This window comes from Brassica napus, chromosome A10, assembly GCF_020379485.1.
Source record: "Brassica napus cultivar Da-Ae chromosome A10, Da-Ae, whole genome shotgun sequence".
Taxonomy (NCBI): domain Eukaryota; kingdom Viridiplantae; phylum Streptophyta; class Magnoliopsida; order Brassicales; family Brassicaceae; genus Brassica; species Brassica napus.
This window is the reverse complement of record NC_063443.1, coordinates 15,170,392-15,191,903: the sequence shown is the minus strand read 5'-3', so window position 1 is coordinate 15,191,903 and position 21,512 is coordinate 15,170,392. Positions and strand designations below refer to the sequence as shown.

The following is a 21,512-nucleotide window of genomic DNA, read 5'->3' as shown; positions in this document are numbered from 1 at the left end:
CTTTATAAAATGTTATTGCATGTACACATGCATTGGTGTAAATGGTTATTAAAGCATAGTTTACAATTATGCGAACTTGTAGCTCATTTGATAGTGGTGGTCGACTTTTTCTATACCAAACACACTTTGTTAATTATTATTTTCGTATCACATATTTTTATTAATTAACTGAAAATATTGTCAACAGGCAATCTAACTGATTAACATGACACAAAATACGTACAAAATACATATACTACTACAGTACTATTTCGACCATGACGATTTACGAACAAGGCAAACTACATTATATCTCCAACTCCTCTTCTGTGAAATTAAGAAAAAAAGTAAAAAAACAAAAAAAAACGAATTTTTGTTTCTTTCAAAAATCATGCGCTTTAGAACGCATTTCATTTTCCAAAATAATACGATGCATAATCATAGGCCTACTCTCTAGTCGGTTTATCAATCTGCTAAGAACCATCAACACAACAGTCAACAGGTGAGAATTGGGAGACGATATCTCACAGGCCGAAGTGCGACTTTGGGGCTCAGGCGGCAACCTCATTAGATGTTCTGCCACATTATCATCAATTATTTTATATTTATCAAAATAGTCAAATGTTGAAAGACAAGTGTTTTACGTCATACAGAAATATTATACTCAGTGTACAGAGGAAACAACTGGAATAGAATCATATGCTAGGGCACGGTCTGGTCAATTATATTGATAATGATAACTCTCGTTTCTCTCTATCAAATTAGTGGCTAATATCGCAAAGTTAAATGCTTGAAATTATTTTATAGGAATTATGCCATATGGCTTATACTTTGTAGCTATCATCTAACAAAATATATACTATTGTTTTACCAGAAAATTTGGTTTTTTTGTTTGATTTATATTACTCATGGATACTCATATATTTCTTTTTTTTTCATCATTTAAAAAAAACTAATATTGTATCTATAAATATGAACATGTTGGTTATGTCTTACCACATTCACTATCTACTAAAGAACTTAACAAGCTTCAATTTCTTTCCCTTTGCTTAGTACTTGCAAACTTCTAAGTCCGAGAAATCAAACTTCGCATCACAACTAAAACATTTTTTTCTAGTAAAACCATGATCACTGGAGAAGATGTTTACAAGGTCATTGAAGCAATGGTTCCACTCTATGTAGCTTTAATCTTAGGCTATGGTTCGGTGAAATGGTGGCATATCTTCACTCGTGATCAATGTGATGCCATAAACCGTCTCGTTTGCTATTTCACCCTACCGCTCTTCACCATCGAGTTCACGGCTCATGTCGATCCATTCAACATGAATTACCGGTTCATCGCAGCCGATATCATCTCTAAAGTCATCATAGTTGCGGTCTTAGCGTTTTGGGCAAAATATAGCAACAATGGAAGCTATTGCTGGTCCATTACTAGTTTCTCTCTATGCACTCTTACAAACTCTCTTGTCGTGGGTGTGCCATTGGCTAAGGCGATGTACGGACAAGCGGCTGTTGATCTCGTGGTCCAATCCTCGGTGTTTCAGGCAATCGTGTGGCTCACACTCTTGTTGTTTGTGTTAGAGCTCAGAAGAGCCGGATTCAGTACGAATAGTAAGGAAGAAAATATTAATATCGAAGATGGCAGAAAAGATATTGCGGTCGTCGGAGAGCAGAAGTCGTTCGTTGAGGTCATGTCCGTCGTGTGGTTAAAGCTTGCAACGAATCCGAATTGCTATTCTTGCATCCTTGGGATCGCATGGGCTTTTATATCTAGCAGGTAAAACTGAATCTTTACAGTATATAATAGGTTTATAAAATGTTCAACAAAGCGTTAAGTATCTGTGATCATGAGATACTAAGCTCGACGTCTAACATCTGAATAACCATTGAAATTATCCTAAAACATCTAAAATTTGATGTTTAGACCAGCAAACTTACTTTCCGCTAGTACCTTACAACCTATGATAAAGTGGAACACGATTGTTTATTTGTATTTAGGCTGCCTTCCACTAGACAATATAAAAAGGTAGCATATACGCAAACGTATACATGCAAAGAAACTATCATGGCCGGCCATAATCTAAAGTCCTAACCAAACCCATTTTGAAAACAATGGGTCTAAGGTTTTGATTTTTATTGTGTAATAGCATAAACTATGATCAAAATGATGTGTAACAAAGATTTGACTCATTTTAGTTACTAATGAAAATAGATGGCATTTTGAGATGCCGGGAATAATGGAGGGATCGATTCTTATAATGTCAAAAGCAGGAACAGGAACTGCCATGTTCAATATGGGTACGTTTATTACTTTATTTTATGTTCAAATACCTATCTATGTAAATATTAAATCCCATATTGAGATATTTGATCATATACGCAGTTGACAAAAGAAATTTTGATTATATATGCAGGGATATTCATGGCACTTCAAGAGAAGTTTATAGTATGTGGAGCAAGCTTAACTGCGTTGGGGATGGTCTTGAAGTTTATTGCCGGACCCGCTGCCATGGCTATTGGTTCTATCGCCGTTGGCCTCCACGGGGATGTCCTCCGCGTCGCCATCATTCAGGTCGCTATCCTTAATTTTCTTGTATTTTCATTACGGTGATCTGATCAAGTTTAAGTGTGTGTGTGTGTGTTTTGTGTTTATAAGACGAGAGAAAGCAAAGGACATGGAATATTCGGTTTAATTTAAGTTTGATCAAATTTTTAAGCAAATTTGATACACAAAATAATTCCTTTCATCCACTAGCTAGGATACAAACTGATGTTTTTCACGTCTCACAAAAATATAATACTTAATTTGTTTAGAGTTTAACGATAAATTACTTTAATTACAGGCTGCTCTGCCACAATCAATCACCTCATTCATTTTTGCTAAGGAATATGGATTGCATGCAGATGTTCTAAGCACAGCGTAAGTCTAAATTAGAAAAAAGTCTGTCTAGTTTATTACAAATATTTTTGGTTACACATAATTAAGTTTTCAACTTGTGATAAATGTAGGGTGATATTTGGGATGTTGGTCTCTTTACCAGTGCTCGTCGCCTACTACGCAGCTTTGGAGTTTATTCATTAAGTAAATTTAAAACTGTTATATATATCAATGGTTTTCTCTTAATTAACTTTTTCGCTCTCTTTTTAGATTTGGTCATTCTTCACAACATCTGTTCCCTTAAAGGGGATTTTGAAGTGTATTCAAGATATGGAAAACCATACATCAAACTGACTAATTATTGTTGAAAGCATATCTATAAATTAATACTATGATTTTACTTTCCCGTAAATGTGTTCTAGTACTTTAACTAATTTCTGTTGGTGGATATGTATCAAACAAGAAAAGAAAAGAAAAATCTGTAAGGAAAAAAGATCTTCTAAAACTGATGGCATCGTACTCAGATTCAGATATGAAATTTCAGAATGTTATTAAAATTCTTTGAGAAAAACACAAGACCTTTATATTTGAATTAGAAAGAAAAAAAAAAGACTAGAAATCAGAAATACTTGGATCAAAAATGCAGATCATATGTATGCAAAAGGTTTGGTTATCCATCAGGTCAAATGTCGTAATAAGAACATATTTAATCAAAAAATGTGTTGGTAGAAACCAATAACTTCAATCACAGAGGTTGTTACGTTGTTCTAATCTGATTCGCTAATTTTCTACTCCAAACCAATAATTATTACCTTTATGAGGCCATAAGAAGTGAATGGGCCTTGATAGAAGCCTTACAAGCCCAAATAATAAAAGTCCAATAAAGATAAATAACACGTGGAAGACACACTACACATGGCCGATCTCTTCTAAACAGCTGTTCCCATCTTTCGTCAAATCCCACGAACAGCCTCGAGACATGTCGGAAGATCACGCCCATACGGAGAACAAATCCCACACAGACGGTGGCGATGATGTCGGAGAAATCGTCAACGGAGGGACGGTGAATGGTCGCCGCGGAACGGACTATGTGGCGGTTGATACGGAGAGTCTTTACTCATTGGTTTGCATCATCATCGGTTCGATTCTGTTTCCGGATTCGAAAACCAGCGATGCCTACTCGTCTCCTTTGCTTCAACGAATAAGAAACTCGGTCTCCGAGAATGGCCCGAAACTTCGAGAGGCTTCTCGCAAAACATCACGCGAGATTCTCCAATGGACTCGTCAAGGCAGCCCGCTTCGTGCACTGCTTGTCATCACAGTAAATTGATTTAATTCGATTCTCTCATTTACAAAAATAAATATTGAAACTTTAATTGCATTTTGAACATTATTAGTATTCTCTCATGTTAAAGTTTGGTACTTTATTGAACCCATTAGAGTTATGTTTGTTGCAGATGGGAACAATAGCTCTTCTTACAACAATGGCTTTGGTTGTCTTCGCGCTCTTCTTTGTAGCTGCAACAGCCAATGCGATCATAATCTCTCTTTTGGTTTCACTTGCTGTTGCTGGCGGCTTCTTGGCTCTCTTCTTTCTCTCCTTGACTGCTATTTACATCGGAGCCTTATCCGTTGCTGCTTTCGTCATCTCTACCGCTGCGGTTTCAGCTGTTTTTTGCGTCTTGATTGCTTCAGGTTTATAATTACTCTGCTCTGATTCTGTTTTGCTTCCTTTTCTTTTAAGTTTTTATTTTTGATGTACTGATTGAATGCAATGATTTGGTACGGATCAGGTTGGATTGGGTTCTTCTACGCTGTGTGGTTGGGAGCAAGAGGAAGCCTGCGCTTGGTGAAGCAAGTGATGGGATTAGCCATTTCAGGTAACGGCTTAAACATCGACTCATCTAGCTGAGAAGTCTCTACAGAGTTTGTTGATAACCCCCAAGTTTTGGTCTAGCGTGTTGTTAATGAAAGTTTATATGAATGTTTTTATGTACTGAGCTTTGTTGTAAAGCAGCAGAGAACCAGAAGAATATTTTCAAAAAATCAATAGTGAACGTTTGTGATCAATGTCTGGATCTGTGTATGCATAGATTTGCGTGTTTATGTACTTAAAAATGATTAGTATACATAAGAAATCAACTCAGGTCTCTCTCTACATTTAAGTTGCGGAAGCCAAAAGATAAAAAGGAACCCTCTACCTCACCAAGAGGCTTTCCAAGAAGGGAAATAAAAAACTTTCACCAAATTTTGGTGATCTTCCAATTATATAAATGATAACACCACAGATCAACTCTAGATATAAAGAAAACCAAAACAAAAACTCATACATTGATCATCCACTTTATAATCAAACCATCAATAGAACTTGGGAAGAAGAAGAAGAATCTCCAACGTTTCTTCCTTTTTGTAATGATTCTCTATCTGCAAAAATCAACACTCTTGAGCGGCTTAGCTCTCTACGTGTTCTTCAACTTTTCAGCTGAGAGATTCATTGTAACAATGACAGCTGCATACATGCTCCAAATATATATATATATAGAGAGAGAGAGAGAGAGAAAAACAGTATATTCAAATCGAACTGGATCGAGAAAGTCATTTCTCGTGCCAATCGGGTCTTCCTAATGTAAACTCCAAACTTGGATTGTTACAACTAAGATCTCCACACCTCTTTGTTTGATCGCTCGGTCGTTGTTGCTCCTGCGCGCGAGTTTACTTTAGTTAGAATTTTTCTTTTATAAAAAAAAAAGACCTAAGAAAAACAATATACTTATGTAAGATAGTTATTAATTAGAACCTGATTTTGAAGGATGGATCTTTGATGGTGAGAGATCACTGATGTTGATGACGTTCTGATCATCGTATCTATGTCGCTTGAGTAGTTATTACTTAATGGCCATGTCTCTCTGTTATATGATTTTAAAAAATAAAGAATAAATATTAAATCAATGAACTTTTTGTCTATTTATGCATGGATAAAAAAATTATTTGTATTCATAAACTTCACAATCAAGGTAATTATTATCAAGATAACAAAAGAGGTCACTTACTTCTTCTGCCAACTATATCATTAAACAATTGATAATACAATCTCTATACATAATACTCAATAAAATAATTCAAATTTAAAATTTATATCAAACTAATTATTATTTGATAAAAAATATAATTTAAATACGTCAAATATAATAATTTCCGCATTATTAATTTATAATAGAAATTGATCCGTGTACCCGCACAAATATTGGTTCTTACATTTTTATACGTTGATATTTGTTTTTTTTATAATTAGTATTATATATTTTAGATGAGTCGTAATATAACTAATTGTATTCAAAAAATCTAGACCAAATTAGATAATATGGTTATTTTTTGTACAAATACTCAAACTCGTTTCAGATACATTTATTATTTATATATTTTTAGGTTCTTATACATCAGAACCAAACTCATCCAGATCCAGAATGATCAAACTCAAAATCCACACATAAATTTATAATATTCAAAGCAGAGCCTAATTTTAAAAAAAAATGATACCCGAAAGAACAACTCGTAAAAGGACTATTTCTATACGTTTGACTAAATTAAGTGAAACAGAAAGAGTTTTTAATTTTGTAAAATAATTATATGGAGTAAAAAATCAAGTGACAATAAATGTAGTACATTTATATTATTTTATAAAAATATTTCTTTGAATTATGTTTTGGCTACATAATTTTTCACCGATTGAAACTAAAATTTTAAAAAAATTCAGTAAAACAAACTAAACCGAACGTTTAACCATATACAAAACCCAGTTATTCTATATTTTTATTTGATAATTGGCACAAAGTTAATGTTGTTTAACTAATAAATAAAAATCTGCATTATTATTATTATAGTAATATAATTAATGATGTGATATATTGTTAAGGTAATATAATTAATGAAATCGTTAAAGTGAGTGAAATATGAAAAAATAATTAATATAATTATATTAATGAAATTAATAAAAAGACAATATACTTCTTTATATAATGATATCCATGTTTCCAAATAATTCATATTTATATTGTTACCCATGTTTTCAAATAGTACCAAAAGGTGCTTCAGTTTTAATAATATAGATAAGTTTTATTATACTTGTATTTTTCTCAAATCCAAACACCAATTAAAAATGGTAACCACTTGATCAATTTGTTTTAATTAAAAATTCTATCAATTTATACTATAAAAATGGTAGTCACGAATAACGTATTTGTATGTTACTATTCACCTCATAATCTACATGACATACATATGAACAAAGTTATAATTTTACTATACAGTATGAACCATAAGGACCTAAACCAAGTAAATTTAAAACCTCGGAACGTGTAACTATAATCAGCTACAAACCCTAGATACTATCTCATCTCACTGTAACCTAAACCACCACTTCAATGTTAGTTCACTCAAAACAAACAAAATTAACAAACAGGAAACATTATCCAGAGTTCTATTGTTGTTAGATGAATGTATTTGAGATAGACGACAGAATTGTTACATGAACTTGGTAGGAAGTAGGAACAATTAGGTAGGAGAACCCTAAATCCCCTATATATTATTTGAGAAGCATTACAACTTCTTTTTGTAGCCACATGTCATCACTAGGATGATTCTTAGAATCATTAGAGAAATATGTTGGTCCATCTAATTATATAATAAGTTTTTTATTAAACTAACAATAAATTTATTATTAATGTATTTCATTATTTCCTTAAATAAAACTACGAAATTGCCTAATGTGGTTAAAGTATATATATCACTATTAATGATTTTGAATAATAAAGATTTGATAAAAATTAGTGTATATTCTATCATATTTGTTTAATTTTAAACTATTAAATAAATTAAACAACCACAATAACCATATAATAAAAAATTTAGATTTTTCTATATATGTTATATTTTGAATTTTGAAAAACGATTATAAATTACTAAAACTGTTAAAAGTTTCACATTGAAATGATTACAAAATTATATAAGTAAAAAGTATAATTTAATTAATTATTAATATTGATATATATATATATATATATCGTTTTAAATTAAACTATAAACCATATAAAATACATAAATCTTTTAGTTTCAAAATTTACTTTGAACAATTTTTTGGTAAAAGTTTTGAACGAACATTGACAACTTATTTGTTTAAAATTATAAATTATTAAAACTATTAATCTCACAATGAAAATTTTGTTGTTAGTAATTTAAATCTTTTGCTATAAAAGATACAAATGATCAAAAACACTATATGAGTAGAAATCATCATTTAATAGACATTAATATTAAAAATATACTAAAATATACTATGTATGTTAGTATTATTTAAATTTAATTACATATCCTATCAAATATTAAAAAAAAATTGGATTAATAAAATTGATTTATATGTTCACACCAATTTAATTATATATTTAATAGTTACTGACTTTTAATTATTCAATATATATTTATTATTTCCTAATATGTAAAAATATTTAATACAGAAAATAATTTTTATATATAATGTTCATCCCGCGCAAGGCGCGGGTCTTAACCTAGTCATATATTATATCCGGTCAGTCTCACTTAAACTAGCGAAAATCATGTTATATGTACATTTAATGTGAATGAGCCATGTATATATATGTATGATAATGTCAAAAAATATATATGTATGCATGATAAGATTATAATACGTATAAACGTACCGTGAAGAGTTACTCCAACGAGGTTGTGTGGAAGGAAAGTCAATTTCTTGATTGGGAGAAGTATCGTCAGATTGTGCCCTTTGATCTGTCGATAATTGATGATGAACATCATTTCCATTTATACCCATTTCTTCTTCTCCTGACCCATCTGAAAATAAATTTTAACCTTTATCAAGTTTAATCTCAATTCTTTTTACCCTTTAAGGGTTCTTGTTTAAAATTGTACAATTATTGTAAGCTTTAGGTAAAAGACAATGCAGTAAAGAAATTGCTTTTCTTTAAATGTTTATTCAGCTTTTGGCTTGACTAAAATCTAACATAGCCCTTCCAAAAAAACTTGGAAATTGTGCCAAATAGCAAGACTAAAAATGAATATCTACGGTGTGCAATGAAAATACATAATCCATATGAATATAAAAAGTCTTGATATCTATTTCAGTGTACGAACAGTTATTCAGATTTAAATTACTAATTTCTGGGAGGCAAAGACTTGCAAGTTTATACTATGATTTACTAGTCATTTGACTGTTTTTCCTCGTTTTATTAGAGAATATCAGCATTGTCGATAATGAATGTTTGTTTGGTTTGCTTTGAACCTTCACCATTTAACTTTAGGGTTTCAATCAAAAGAAAGATAAAAAGCCTTGAGCTTGCTCAATCTCGTAGGGTTTTTTACAATTATTATCGGGAAAATGGAATATATATAGTAGAAATAGCAAAAATAATTGTAAGACTTCTACGTTCAAATAAATATATATAAATACCAAATCACATATTCAAATCTAATTGGAAATTAACCGTGATCAGTAAATTACTGTAATGATATGATTATTTATACTGATCACCTAAAATCTGCTTGGATTTGTTGGCGAATCAAACCTTTATTGTATATTTTTCTTATTATAAACCAGTGCCATCTCTTTAGCATATATAAAGCTGAAAAGCTATTATAAAGAATGTGAACATGCGGTGTGTGTATGTGTGTAAAGTCAGGTCGAGTTGTTCGGAATTACACATACCTGATGAAGCAGCAGGCTTGTTAGTGGTCTTAACAGTTCGATACATCTGCAAAAGAAAAAATAAAAGTAAAAGTCATTAGATCTCTAAAACTAAATAAAATTTAAGCAAGGATATAGTACAAAACAAATAAAACGGACAAAAGATCCTGATAAACTAAATATATTATTTTGAATATATGATACAGCTGACAAAACTGGAGACATATATGCAGACACATATGAGCTTTATATAATTAAATAAGTGATATATATGCAAATGTGTGGTTTTCTGGGTTTGTCTTGAAACTAGTGTTGTACGATTAATGAATTATTTATAGTTTTAAGACCACGAGGTTGATGTCTGAAAGAAGGTTGAGTAATTGAAAGATTGTATTATTATCATTGAGTAATGATGACTACTTTTGTCCCCTCTTCCTATTTTATTTTAAAATAAGAATTATAATTAAAATAAATTCTATCACCTCAATTCTCAATTTGTTAAATAATTCTCAGAAAAGGTTTCAGTCTCTCACAGCTCTAACTACTCTCTCTCTTTAAATTCATTCAACTGCTTCAATATCTTGGCAATTGTGCCATCTCTCCAAAAAATTACTAAGCTTAAAGGAAAGACAAATCAAGAAGATAAAATAAAACATTAGAGCTGGACTGGAGCACAAGCTTTAAAGATTTCAAAACTATTCATTGCTCTCATGACGATGATGAAACTATGAAATATCCCTAATTCAAGAGAGAAGGTTAAATGATAAAGAACTACATTGATTAGACTTATACTAGGGGAACGGAACCAACAAGAAGATGAGAGAAAACCCAAACGTAACAAACAAAATTTTATTTCTTTTCATGTGTAGAAACACAAAACACCTTTTGTTCAATTTAGTTTCAAATGGGAGTATAGATTTACCTGCAAGTGGCTCTTTACATGAGCTAGAGTTAAGTCCTTAACATCCATGAGCTCAAGAACCGACTTCGGAGTTGCTCCTTTATTCACAACAAGAATAAGAACAAATTAAAACTTCTCTTAGAGTAAATTAATTATATAAAGAAAAAGGAAAGACACTCCGAATGAGATTATAATGTAAATGTGTGCCTACTTTCATGGCCGCCTAAAAGCTCAACGGCGTGAACAAACCGCGCGTGGAGGCTACTCGTCCAACGCATCCTCGGAGCTCTCATGCTCCGTTTTGTCGGCATCTTAGGCAAGAATCTTGATCTGATCATCCCATGGTGATGAGGAGAAGAAGAGTCCGTAGATCCAACAACTCCATAATGATTATGATGATGATGATGCAAAGGAACACCTCTTAGCCTTGGAGAAGACTGTAACGACCGGTAAGCGTTGTTATAGCCGGAAGATGAGTTTAATATTGAGATTTGATCCAAGTCACCTCCTCCTCCAAGAGAAGGTAAAGAGGTTTGTTGGTGGAAAGGGAATGAACGGTTCTGATAGACTGGGATGCCTCTAATCGGACGGTGGATACTGTTAATATCTGATCCATTGACTCTTTGATGAAGACTTCCACCATTCAGGATAGGGTTGTTGTAATGCTGATGATGAGGAAGATTTAGGTTTCTTGGATCAGGAGAATGGATGATTCTTGTGGTTGGATTTGAACTAGGGTTATGGTGATGAGACAAGGAGAGCTCGAAGTTTGATGATCTGTTGTTGTCGGTTTGGGATGGTCTTCTATAATGTTCTTTGGAAGTAATATCTGGAAGACTGATGTTGAGAGAAAGATCAGGGAGAGTTGTGTTTGATTTTGGTTTCTCTAGAAAAACTCCTTCCATGGAAATAGTTAAGACAACCTTCCAGAAATCTCCTCTTGTTATTGTTGTTGCTACTGATGATGATGGTGATGAATGATGATGGGTGGGTGATGATTTTTCTTTTGTTTATTTCTCTTGAGGGTTTTGCTTCTGAATTTAAAATGATATTCTCTAATATAAAAGAGGGATTCTTTGAGCAAAGAAGTCAAAAGGGTGTCTGAAAGATTTGATATTATTTTCCTCAATTTCTCTCTCTATATCTGAGAAGAAAAGAAAAAGTGAGAGGGATGAAGTTAAAGAGGAGCTTTGAAGAGGAATATAAGGAAGAGAAGAGAGAGAAGTTGAGTTATGAATGTTCTTGAAGAAACAAACATGCTCAAAGTAAGACGCAGAGAGAGAGAGAGAGAGAGAGAGAGAGAGAGAGAGAGAGAGAGATAGGTATGTGTGTTGTGAAGCAAAGGCAGAAGAGAAAAAGGAACAAAACTAAATCCAGGAAAATAAAAACAGGTAAGAGAGAGAGATGTGTGCGTATGTAACTATGTACATGTGTATGTATCAATGTATGTGTTTATGTATGAGATGTTCCTCGGGAGTATATCTCGGAAAACGATAGTTGAGAGAGGGTAAAATTGTCATTCCGTAAATTCCAAATATTGTAATCTTTTGTTTATTTTCGGATGATATTTTAAACACCATATACCGATATAATAACATGTTTTACCGCTTCATCCCTTATTAATTTTGTTTTATTATTGACAACTGAGAATTTCTTTTTCAGCTACAATAATCAAAATATTTATAATAAATAAAATTTGTTTTCTATTGAATTAATACATTGATTTAAATTTAAATTATAAATTTCTGATAAATCTTTTTCGTTGATAATTTTTTAAAAAAATTTTATTGTTGTTTTGATAACAATATCTGAAGTCGGATTTAAGTACAAATTAGTTATAACTAGTTACTAGTAAACAATTTGTTATCGCCAACAATATATTTTTACAATAGTTGAAAATATATACAGACATATTTATATCTACGTCAAACAAACTTTAATTCAATCTTATCTTGAATCCTAACAATTTCAGTAATAAATAAAATTATATGTTGGTGTATTAAAAATTACATGTTCACAGATTATGATGAAGAATAAAAGAAAGATTGTGATGAAGAATATTGTTAAAAATGTTGGAGAAGGATATAAGAGAAGAGACCGAATAAAGGGTCGCTCTCTTCTGTCCTATCTAAATCTATGGTCAAAGCAAAAGCCAAAGTTGATTAAATAAATTAATAAAAACTGGTATATGATAACAAGCACAAAACATATAAATATTTAATTTAAATCAATAAAAAATAGGGTGCTTCGATTTTGGTACCCCGGAGACGACGGGATACATATATTGAGAGAGAGACGAGACTGTGTCCTCTCTGACTCCTTTTCTATTTTCTCCCCCACTCTCTTCGCTTCTCACATCACTCTCTCTCTATTCACTTTTCTTTTGGTTATATTCATTTTATTTTATACGATTTTGGAATCAAACAAATTCAAGCTCCCGACCGTAGATTGTTCAACTATACCTAAAAGGATAAATATACATTAAATATCAGTACGCTCTGGAGTTTATGAATAGCTCGTGTAGACATGTAGTTTGTAGAGATATATGTAGGCTATAAAATCAACCGGGTACTTGTTTGACCAATTCGTGAAGTACTCCCCCCGTTTTTTATATACGACGCTTTAGAATTGTACACATAGATTAAAAAATATTTAATTTCTAAACAAAAACATCACTAATTGTTTACCTAACCATAATTTAACCAATAATAAAATAGAAACTATAATATCATCTAGTATTAATTAGTAATAAATTTTATATAAAAAATTGAAAACGTCAAATTTTAGAACAAAAAAAAATCTTCTAAAACATCATATATAAAATCAAATCAAAATGATCTGTCGTTTTAACACATGTAATTATACGCGATTTATATCATGAAGCTTAACTGAGTGTTATGATTTTATTTAATAGATTTTGATTTGTTTATGTTGTTGATCTCATGTTTAAAATTTGATTTTGTTTCATTTTTTAGTTCTGTTTATAATTGTACTTTTTTTTACGAATACTAAATTTTATTGTTCCATCGACTATTTTGAATCATTTTGAAATTTGTAAATAAGTAATCATAATATTCAACTGAAGAAAGTTGTAAGCAATAGCATTTAAAAGTATTTGATTATGCTATTCGATAATTCCATAAAGAATTTTCTGTTTTTTTTCTCCTACTTTGATATGGAATAATATACTTTGTGTATTTGCCTTCCAAATGTAGGGAAAGAAAAAGTAATGTTTTGCAAAAGTACCTTTCTTATCAAACGTACTCACAAACATGCATGATACTCATAGCTACAGATACGCATCCGTGTGTACAATACAAGACGCTCGTATATATGTATTTGCACACAAACCATGTATCATGCAAACATTAATTCAATTATTGAAACGTATTATTGATTTTATTTAAATTTATATAATACCTAAGAAAATATTCCGCCAGAAAGTAGATTTTGTTTGTTTCATTAAGTAAGCATAAACAAGTAAACTCTAAAGAACATTAAGATTTGCTTCTAATTCCCTCTTCATTCTCCCAAATATTCCCTCTCAATTAAATAAACTCTTAACACTTTTCTTTGAGTTGTCTCCTGTGACAATATTTACTACTCTCTCCTCACATGACCATCGGTATAACATAATCTTTTCTTTACGCACTGACCATCATAAATGCATCAAATAATAATAGATATAACAATAAACTGTAAATTCTGCGAGATCAAAATAAATGATATATCCTGTGTTGATTGTATCATTTTACAAAAACAATAGTAAATAATAAAAATAAATATTGTACATTTAGCTTACAGTTTTTAGACGTACTGTCGTGAGTTTTTTTTTTAATTTTTTTTTTAGAAAAGCATTCATAAATCGTTCTTAAAAAAATTCTTGATGACGTAGCAATGTTATACTAGTTCATACTCCATTTGTTACAATTTACTTGGTGTTTTAAGATTTTTATTTAGTTTTATTATAAGCAATGTTTTCTTTATCCTAGACAAAAATTCTATTGACTACCTACGAAATCAATGTTATAGTTTTTTCACACTTATTAAAAAAATATTTAAAATTGTATTTTCTAATACATTATTTTCTTAATTAATTATTTCCAATAACTTTTAACCAATGATATTTTATTAAACACAATTGCATTTTTTGAAAAGTACAATTTTTCATTAATTAATGTATTGAAAATATAAAAATATATTTTTTTGAAACAATTTTTTTTCTAAAAAATAGATCTTTAAGGAACAGAAGGAGTATTAGTACATGTTTTTATCGGTTGAATTAGTTTTATTTGATAATGTTTTTATGCAATTAATATAAATAGAAAAAAATTTGCATTTTCTTAATATACGTGCATTAACCTTCAACACAAAGTATAATGAACAGAGGGAGTAGGAGATTCAGTAGTACTGTTAGTTTCTAAGTATCTTTCAAACTTATCCATATCTAATTTAGTTTATTTAACGAGCTACATTTATACTTTCGAAAGTTGGTTTCTTTAACCCTTAGGCTCACCCAACGAATTACCATTACTCATTAACTAATCCTATACTAACTGATCCATTAAATGCTATATTGGGAACTAAACCTTTTCAGATTAATTAAGGAACATTGAAACTAGAGAGCAACGAAGCTTGATTTTTGGCATAGTTATTAACGTTTGATCGGATTCTGTGCCCCCATTAATTTTCGAAGGACATAGCTTTCCTTTTGCTCTTATGTTTTATTCTTTCCTTTATCAAGATCTCAATGTCTAGAAAATTCCAAGATTCATTTAATTTAGGCAGTGGATAAATATAAACTCATAGTAGTATTGAAAATGAAGTGGTGTTTCTTTTGTGGAACAATTCTTTTGAGCGTCTGACTGTTAAAATAGTGCAGTCACCATATTTTAAGAAAGTCATGTTTATCTTTAATTAAACAGATTATCAAATTACTACTTGTGTAAACGATCTCAAAGTAAATTAATTAACGAATTTCAAAATTTATTCAATTTTCACAAGGAGTTAAAGGAAATAAAATTACAACATGTTTTCGTAACCACGTGTCATTGCTAGGTTGATTTTTAAACAACATGTTTTCGTAACCACGTGTCATCGCTAGGTTGATTTTTAGAATCTTTAGAAAAATAAGTTGGTCCGTATAAATATATATTATACTTTCTATTAAACTAACTATAAAATTGATTACTAGTATACAAAAATATTTTTTTTCTTAAATAAAAGCTACAAAATTACCTAATATGATTAACATATATATGACAACTAATGATTATGAATAATTCATATTTGATAACAATTTTTGTGTCTGTCTCTTTTTTTGTTTAATCACATTAAGCATATAATAAAAAATTAGATTTTTTCTTATATGTTATATTTTGAATTTTTTTTAAATGATATAAATTACTAAAAATGGTAAAAGTCTCACGCCAAAATTTTTGTGATCAATGATTTAACTTTTTTTTGTTCAATCAAGATACAAATGATCATAAATTGTATATAAAGTCTCATTAATAGATATTCATATTATACATATATTAATATCATTTAAATTAAATTATATACAATATAAAAATATAAAAATTTGTTAATTTTAAAATTTGCAATGAAAAATTATTGAGATCTTAATATTTTAATTTTGAAATTTTATTGAAAAATCTCACATTAAAAGGTTTGTGATTAACAATTTAAATTTTTGTTACAACAAATATACAAATGTTAATAAAATCATATAAGTAGGAAGTGTTAATAATAAATATTTATATTAAAATATACTACATATATCACTCGAATTTAATTAAATACCATATAAAGTAAATAAAATGATTGTTTTGATTTATTTACAAAAAACATGATTGTAAATTAGCAAAAGGTATTGGTTTTGATTTATGTGCTTACTCTAATGTATATACTTTTATGTATACAAATTAAATTTTAAATATGTGGTTTCTAATATGTTATTTGATCCTCAGAATCCCATAAATATATTTCTTCAAATCGAAGTGATTTTTAATATTGGAACATATATATATATTCGTTTAGATTAAATAACTTAGTCTTGATTTTTATTTCTATTTTTTTTAAAAATCTCATGACAAGATTCCATTCACCTTCTTTTGAGTATGTTCGAAGAATGAGAGATTTGATCATTCGTCTAATATTTGTTTTTTCCTAATATCCTATCTAGCTATTATAATTGTAAGAATGAGAGATTTGAACTATTTATTATAAGTTTTCTGATTTATAACTTAATAAATTAAATAGTTTTTAGTTTATACATAGTTTTATATATTAGAATAGTAAAATATTATATATATATATATATATATTATCGATATACTCTTAAGTAACTGAACTTCAAAAGTATAGGTTAACAAAATAAATAATTTTTTTTGTTATTCTAGAATTATATTATTTTTATATCGAACTGGTGAATATATACCCCTAGGGATATATACTAAACAAGCATTTAATAGCTTGACGTATTAGATTTGAACACTAACATGTGAATAGATTTTACCGGTGATTTTCTTCAAAATTTTGATTCTTAGATATGTATTTGGAGTGGAACTAATTTTTACAGATGTCTATCTTTTTAAATTGATACTTATTTAATTCACCGAATTCATAAAAAAAGTTAAAAAAACAAAACAAAACTCATATCAATGAAATAGAGATGATAACAAAATCACAACTTTATAGAGGTAGAAAATGAAATCATTTATGCAGAGTCAATAGTAAACAACGAAAGCAGAAAACCTAATCTTATTTCATCATTTTACAATCGTTGTTGCCTTTCTGGTTTTGATGATTTGTGTTAGCCGCAAAACTTAATTTCTTTTTGTACATATAAAGTCCTAAAAATAATTAGTATGAATTGTAATGTGTTAACTCTTCAACAACGATGATACATTTAAGAGATCAATATTTGTATTCGTCATTTTACGATCGATAAAAATTATAACGTTACAAAATATTAAAATCATTTAATAAACATAGTATAAAAAACTCATCCGCGCATATGCGCGGATTATCATCTAGTAAATATATTATATATTGAGCTAGGCCACAATGAATGGTCATGAGAAAATTGACAAAAATGGCTTAGTTTAACTTTCTCTGGAAAAACATCTATTTTCTTAAAGCAGAAACTCTATTATTTCCTGCCAAATTAAAGCCCATGTGTCTTCCATTCATTGGTTGCTGATTTCAGAGAAATAATTAGTGTAGGTCCATCGTATTGCATGTATGTCTGCTATATTTACACACATAATTATATATCGTATGGTTTATGATACGTGCATTTCGCATTAATTTAATATTTTGGTATTTTAATTACTGTCATAATACTTTAAAGCAATTATTGAAAATGTAGATAATAAAACATGATTCGTAGTTCGAATCCAAACTGCAGATTTTTTGTTATGGTTGCTTTGTACACACATAGAAACAACATCATGAGTAATATTTTTGGAACTAGCTTTATCGTGAGTCATATAGTACGAGTAATATTGTAGAATTGCAATTGTGACATCTTTATAGAAAAAGAACTTCATTTGGTTAGTTTTTCTTGAATTGTAATGTGTTATTGACCGGGAAGAGAACTTCATTTAACTTGTGATGTGGCCGGGACATAGATTGCAGATTTACAAACGAAAGTGTGACAACGTGATGGGTAAATAACAACTAATTCTGATAAATCATTCTATCGTTATATGGAATAATAGTCAGGGATAAACGAGAGAAATTTAAAGTAGTATAAAGTAAATGTTTGTAAAAGTTTTCTCGTTTTTCTTACAAAGAAAAAACATGAATAGTAAATCCGAATAAACTGCTAATTAGATGGGTGAGTAAACGTGTGAGAATATAATGCATGGACGTACGTCGGTGAGTGAGATCCAATATGAGAAGTAATTAGACATTTAATGCTGTTTTCTCTAATTTACTAATTTATTTGTAAAATAAAATAAATTATCCCTGCACGCATTAAATGGATCCAACAGAACGTGAGGTTCCATATTGTCTAATTTGATAATTTACACCTTTTTGGAATATATCGGAGAATGAAAGTCTCCGTTGATTCTACCAATCCGTTGACGTTCATATCTCTTTGTCACACATTCTATTAAAATAATTTATCATTTATTTAAATATTATTATCTTGTATGTATAATCCGCTTCTTGTCTTAGATCATACTCCCCTTTTTTCTATTTTAGTTAGCAAAACCCTTGTTATTTTTTTACAAAATAGATGGATGGAGAAAATGTTTGTCTCTAAAACTGAAGATTTTCTTTTGCTAGAACAAATAATATTTGCAACAAATCCCTTCAAAAATCTGACAAATCAGACCTCGCTAGAATCACTATATCTAGTTAGGAATATCAAATTAAGTTAGTTCGCTCAATTCAGTTCGGTTTATAGTGAATTTAGATTTTCATAAGTTAATTCAGCTCCGCTCATTTGTTACATGAGCTATAATACGTTAACTCGCATTCATATTATTTTGATCACGAGTTAATTAAATAAGATAGCTCGCGATCTAGTAAAAATAAAAAATATATAAAACATGAAATCTTAAAATGATTTTCAGAACATAATTTAAAATTAAAATTAAAATTAATTTCAAAATATGAAAAAAAATACCTAACTCGAGATCAGTGAATTTATGTAAGAAACAGTGACCTAATATGTATTTATATAAGAAGATTTGAAATTTTTTTAAATATGATAATGTGTATTTTTTCTACGAAAGTCTTCGAGAAATTTTCTTTAAATAGTATAATTTTGTAGTACTTATATATATATTATTAAATATCACTTAAAAAGTACATGACTAATTTACTCATGTGACTCGCGAGCTCAAGTTCGGTCATTAAATCGATTTAATAAACGATCCTAAATAACATAGTTCATGTACACGAAAAACTGAGCTGCTCATGAGTTGTGGCTCGTTTTTGCAGCCCTACATCTAGTATCACACGTAATTCGAGATAAACATCTCTCAGTTTAAGTTGAATTTAAGCAATAAAAATTTGCGTGTAATGAATTTAGGATCTAAAGGTCTACCATTCGTGGAGGAAGTTTAAACTAAACCCATATTTTCATTGTATTATATTTTGCTTGTCATTCTTTTAAAAAACAGCGTCAGTAACATACACATAATTAAGAATAATAACTGAATCTTCTTTAATACTAAAATGTTCCAAATGGAATTAAAAAGTTGTAATCAACTAATAAAACAATGAATATAAATATAAGGATACATTATATACATACAATATGGTTCTGCTCTACTTGTACAAATCAGACATTAACATTTTAGGGACATAATTATTATAATTAACTACTGTGATATTTAATTGGGAGATGCAGATCTGAAATTCAATAGGAATTTCGATTCCAGAGTGAATGCTTACAAGAAAACTGAGAGCGTGTTTAGTGTTTAACACACACATAAGAGACTGTGTGTGTGTTTAATGAAAATTATTCAAGTATGGCAAAGGCAAGACTCGTAGCTGCCTAATAAACCAGCTGTCGTCTACTGTCTATATGTATGTTGAATATTAATTTAACTTTTTGAAATGGACCTACATGTTTCTTGCATTCTGTTACCATTATGGAAAATCGCCCTACACATTAGAGAGAACGTTGATTAAGGAATATAAGAGAATAATCGACCACATTGGAGCGCCTTGAAAACGTGTTTTCTTGTGTGGCATCTCAAATTCTTAGTAGAGATAACACAGTCATGAACATATAATATTTTTATAATCAATTGCTTTTTCAGTATTGGTTAGTTTCTCACCTATTGAAAATAATTAAATTTTGAGAGTTAGAAAATAAAATCAGAAAGCTTATTTATTATGTATAAATATAAACCATATCGGATCAGTTTAGTCCTTTAAATATTATCCACAGATGTTTTAAATAAATGGGTACGAGTGATATCTGATTGGAGTATAAGTTCTTACAAACAACGTTTGTATAAAGATAAGAATTTTAAAAAAGGAAATGTGAAGAATGTTGGTTTCACCTCCTATAGATATTTTATGTCAAAGTATCTTTTTGGTCCAAATCATTCAAAGAATTACTATTATACTGTCCTAAATTGATGAAAAACATGCTGATAACTTTTTATTTGTCTTATGCGCCAAGCTTTTAAAAAAATTCCTTTCAATTTGGGCATTAATTGGTTTTTGGTATTTACATGCGAATCGCACAAAATGATTTATTCATCATTGTCTCATTAACAATGATTTATAATATGCTCCTTCCCTTTCATTTTCGTTCTTTTCTTTCCTTTCACTTTCACCGTGCAAAAATATCCTTCTCAACTCTCAAGTGGACATACTAGTTGACGAGTTAAGTGAATGCTTAAAATCTTCCATATTGTGTGTAAAGAAACACCCAAAAAATACTTTTAAGCATTGTGAAATATAATATTAGGTGTGAAAAAAAGAAATCTTAGGGTTATTTTGGACCCACCGCTTTATCATATGCAAATAGCAGAATTTCTAGAGTTGTGAATTAAATTATTTCATTCCCTTCCTATCTCAAAAAGAAGGAAACAAGAAAAAGGTTGACATTATTATCCCCTTTTAGATTCTGTAAAGTTATAGTAGCTAACAAGTTATATATATTATTTCCTATCACATAATGAAGTTGCACGGCTAACCGGGTGAAAAACAAAATATTCAGAAACTGAATTAAATTTAAATTAGCACATAAATAAATTTGTACTATTCAAAAATAATTTATTGGGAAATAAAAATTCTAATCACCAGCTAGTAAACAATCTACCGCTAATCTAACACATAAATTTTTGTAAGTATCAAGATTTAACGAAATATAATAGTGCACATATATCAAAATGGAAAATATAGAAAACGGATCAAAAAGAAGTTTATTGGAACTCCAACAAATAACTTATTAACGTGGAGTTGGCGCAGTGATTTCATAGAAGTTTGGTTCCATAAGTTCGATTTCTGTTGGGAGAGAATTAAGCATCCAGTTTTTGTCGGTAGTTTTCAGAATTAGTCGG

The 21,512-nt window shown here is 29.8% G+C and overlaps 3 protein-coding genes across 3 annotated transcripts; 2 read left to right on the top strand and 1 right to left on the bottom strand.

Annotated features, from left to right (window-relative positions):
- Positions 1-970: 970 nt before the first annotated feature.
- On the top strand, positions 971-3,269 carry LOC106370510 (auxin efflux carrier component 5). Its single transcript, XM_048742265.1, has 6 exons — positions 971-1,756; positions 2,192-2,277; positions 2,394-2,551; positions 2,823-2,899; positions 2,989-3,132; positions 3,165-3,269. The coding sequence occupies exons 1-5, from the start codon at positions 1,104-1,106 to the stop codon at positions 3,059-3,061; spliced, it is 1,047 nt and encodes a 348-aa protein (XP_048598222.1). The 5' UTR covers positions 971-1,103; the 3' UTR covers positions 3,062-3,132; positions 3,165-3,269.
- Positions 3,270-3,767: 498 nt separating this feature from the next.
- On the top strand, positions 3,768-4,927 carry BNAA10G17930D. Its single transcript, XM_013812127.2, has 3 exons — positions 3,768-4,178; positions 4,315-4,552; positions 4,651-4,927. The coding sequence occupies exons 1-3, from the start codon at positions 3,837-3,839 to the stop codon at positions 4,767-4,769; spliced, it is 699 nt and encodes a 232-aa protein (XP_013667581.2). The 5' UTR covers positions 3,768-3,836; the 3' UTR covers positions 4,770-4,927.
- A 38-nt stretch (positions 4,928-4,965) lies between these two features.
- Positions 4,966-11,896, bottom strand: LOC106372003 (transcription repressor KAN1). The gene is made up of 6 exons (XM_013812126.3): positions 10,682-11,896; positions 10,492-10,568; positions 9,591-9,636; positions 8,572-8,719; positions 5,655-5,763; positions 4,966-5,557 (listed from the first exon to the last, which is right to left on the bottom strand). Exons 1-6 carry the CDS (start codon positions 11,373-11,375, stop codon positions 5,453-5,455), a joined length of 1,179 nt encoding a protein of 392 aa, XP_013667580.2. The 5' UTR covers positions 11,376-11,896; the 3' UTR covers positions 4,966-5,452.
- Between the last annotated feature and the right edge of the window lie 9,616 nt (positions 11,897-21,512).

What these genes read in the sequence shown, in the direction of transcription:
- LOC106370510 (XM_048742265.1), top strand. Translation starts at nt 1,104, where the DNA reads ATGATCACTGGAGAAGATGTTTACAAGGTCATTGAAGCAATGGTTCCA. An exon ending in TGGGCTTTTATATCTAGCAG is followed by an intron (nt 1,757 to 2,191) that starts GTAAAACTGAAT and finishes TAATGAAAATAG; the next exon opens with ATGGCATTTTGAGATGCCGG. An exon ending in TCCGCGTCGCCATCATTCAG is followed by an intron (nt 2,552 to 2,822) that starts GTCGCTATCCTT and finishes CTTTAATTACAG; the next exon opens with GCTGCTCTGCCACAATCAAT.
- BNAA10G17930D (XM_013812127.2), top strand. Translation starts at nt 3,837, where the DNA reads ATGTCGGAAGATCACGCCCATACGGAGAACAAATCCCACACAGACGGT. An exon ending in GTGCACTGCTTGTCATCACA is followed by an intron (nt 4,179 to 4,314) that starts GTAAATTGATTT and finishes TGTTTGTTGCAG; the next exon opens with ATGGGAACAATAGCTCTTCT. An exon ending in TTGCGTCTTGATTGCTTCAG is followed by an intron (nt 4,553 to 4,650) that starts GTTTATAATTAC and finishes GGTACGGATCAG; the next exon opens with GTTGGATTGGGTTCTTCTAC.
- LOC106372003 (XM_013812126.3), bottom strand. Translation starts at nt 11,375, where the DNA reads ATGGAAGGAGTTTTTCTAGAGAAACCAAAATCAAACACAACTCTCCCT. An exon ending in CGTTGGAGTAACTCTTCACG is followed by an intron (nt 5,764 to 8,571) that starts GTACGTTTATAC and finishes ATCATATAACAG; the next exon opens with AGAGACATGGCCATTAAGTA. An exon ending in GATCCATCCTTCAAAATCAG is followed by an intron (nt 5,558 to 5,654) that starts GTTCTAATTAAT and finishes ACTCGCGCGCAG; the next exon opens with GAGCAACAACGACCGAGCGA.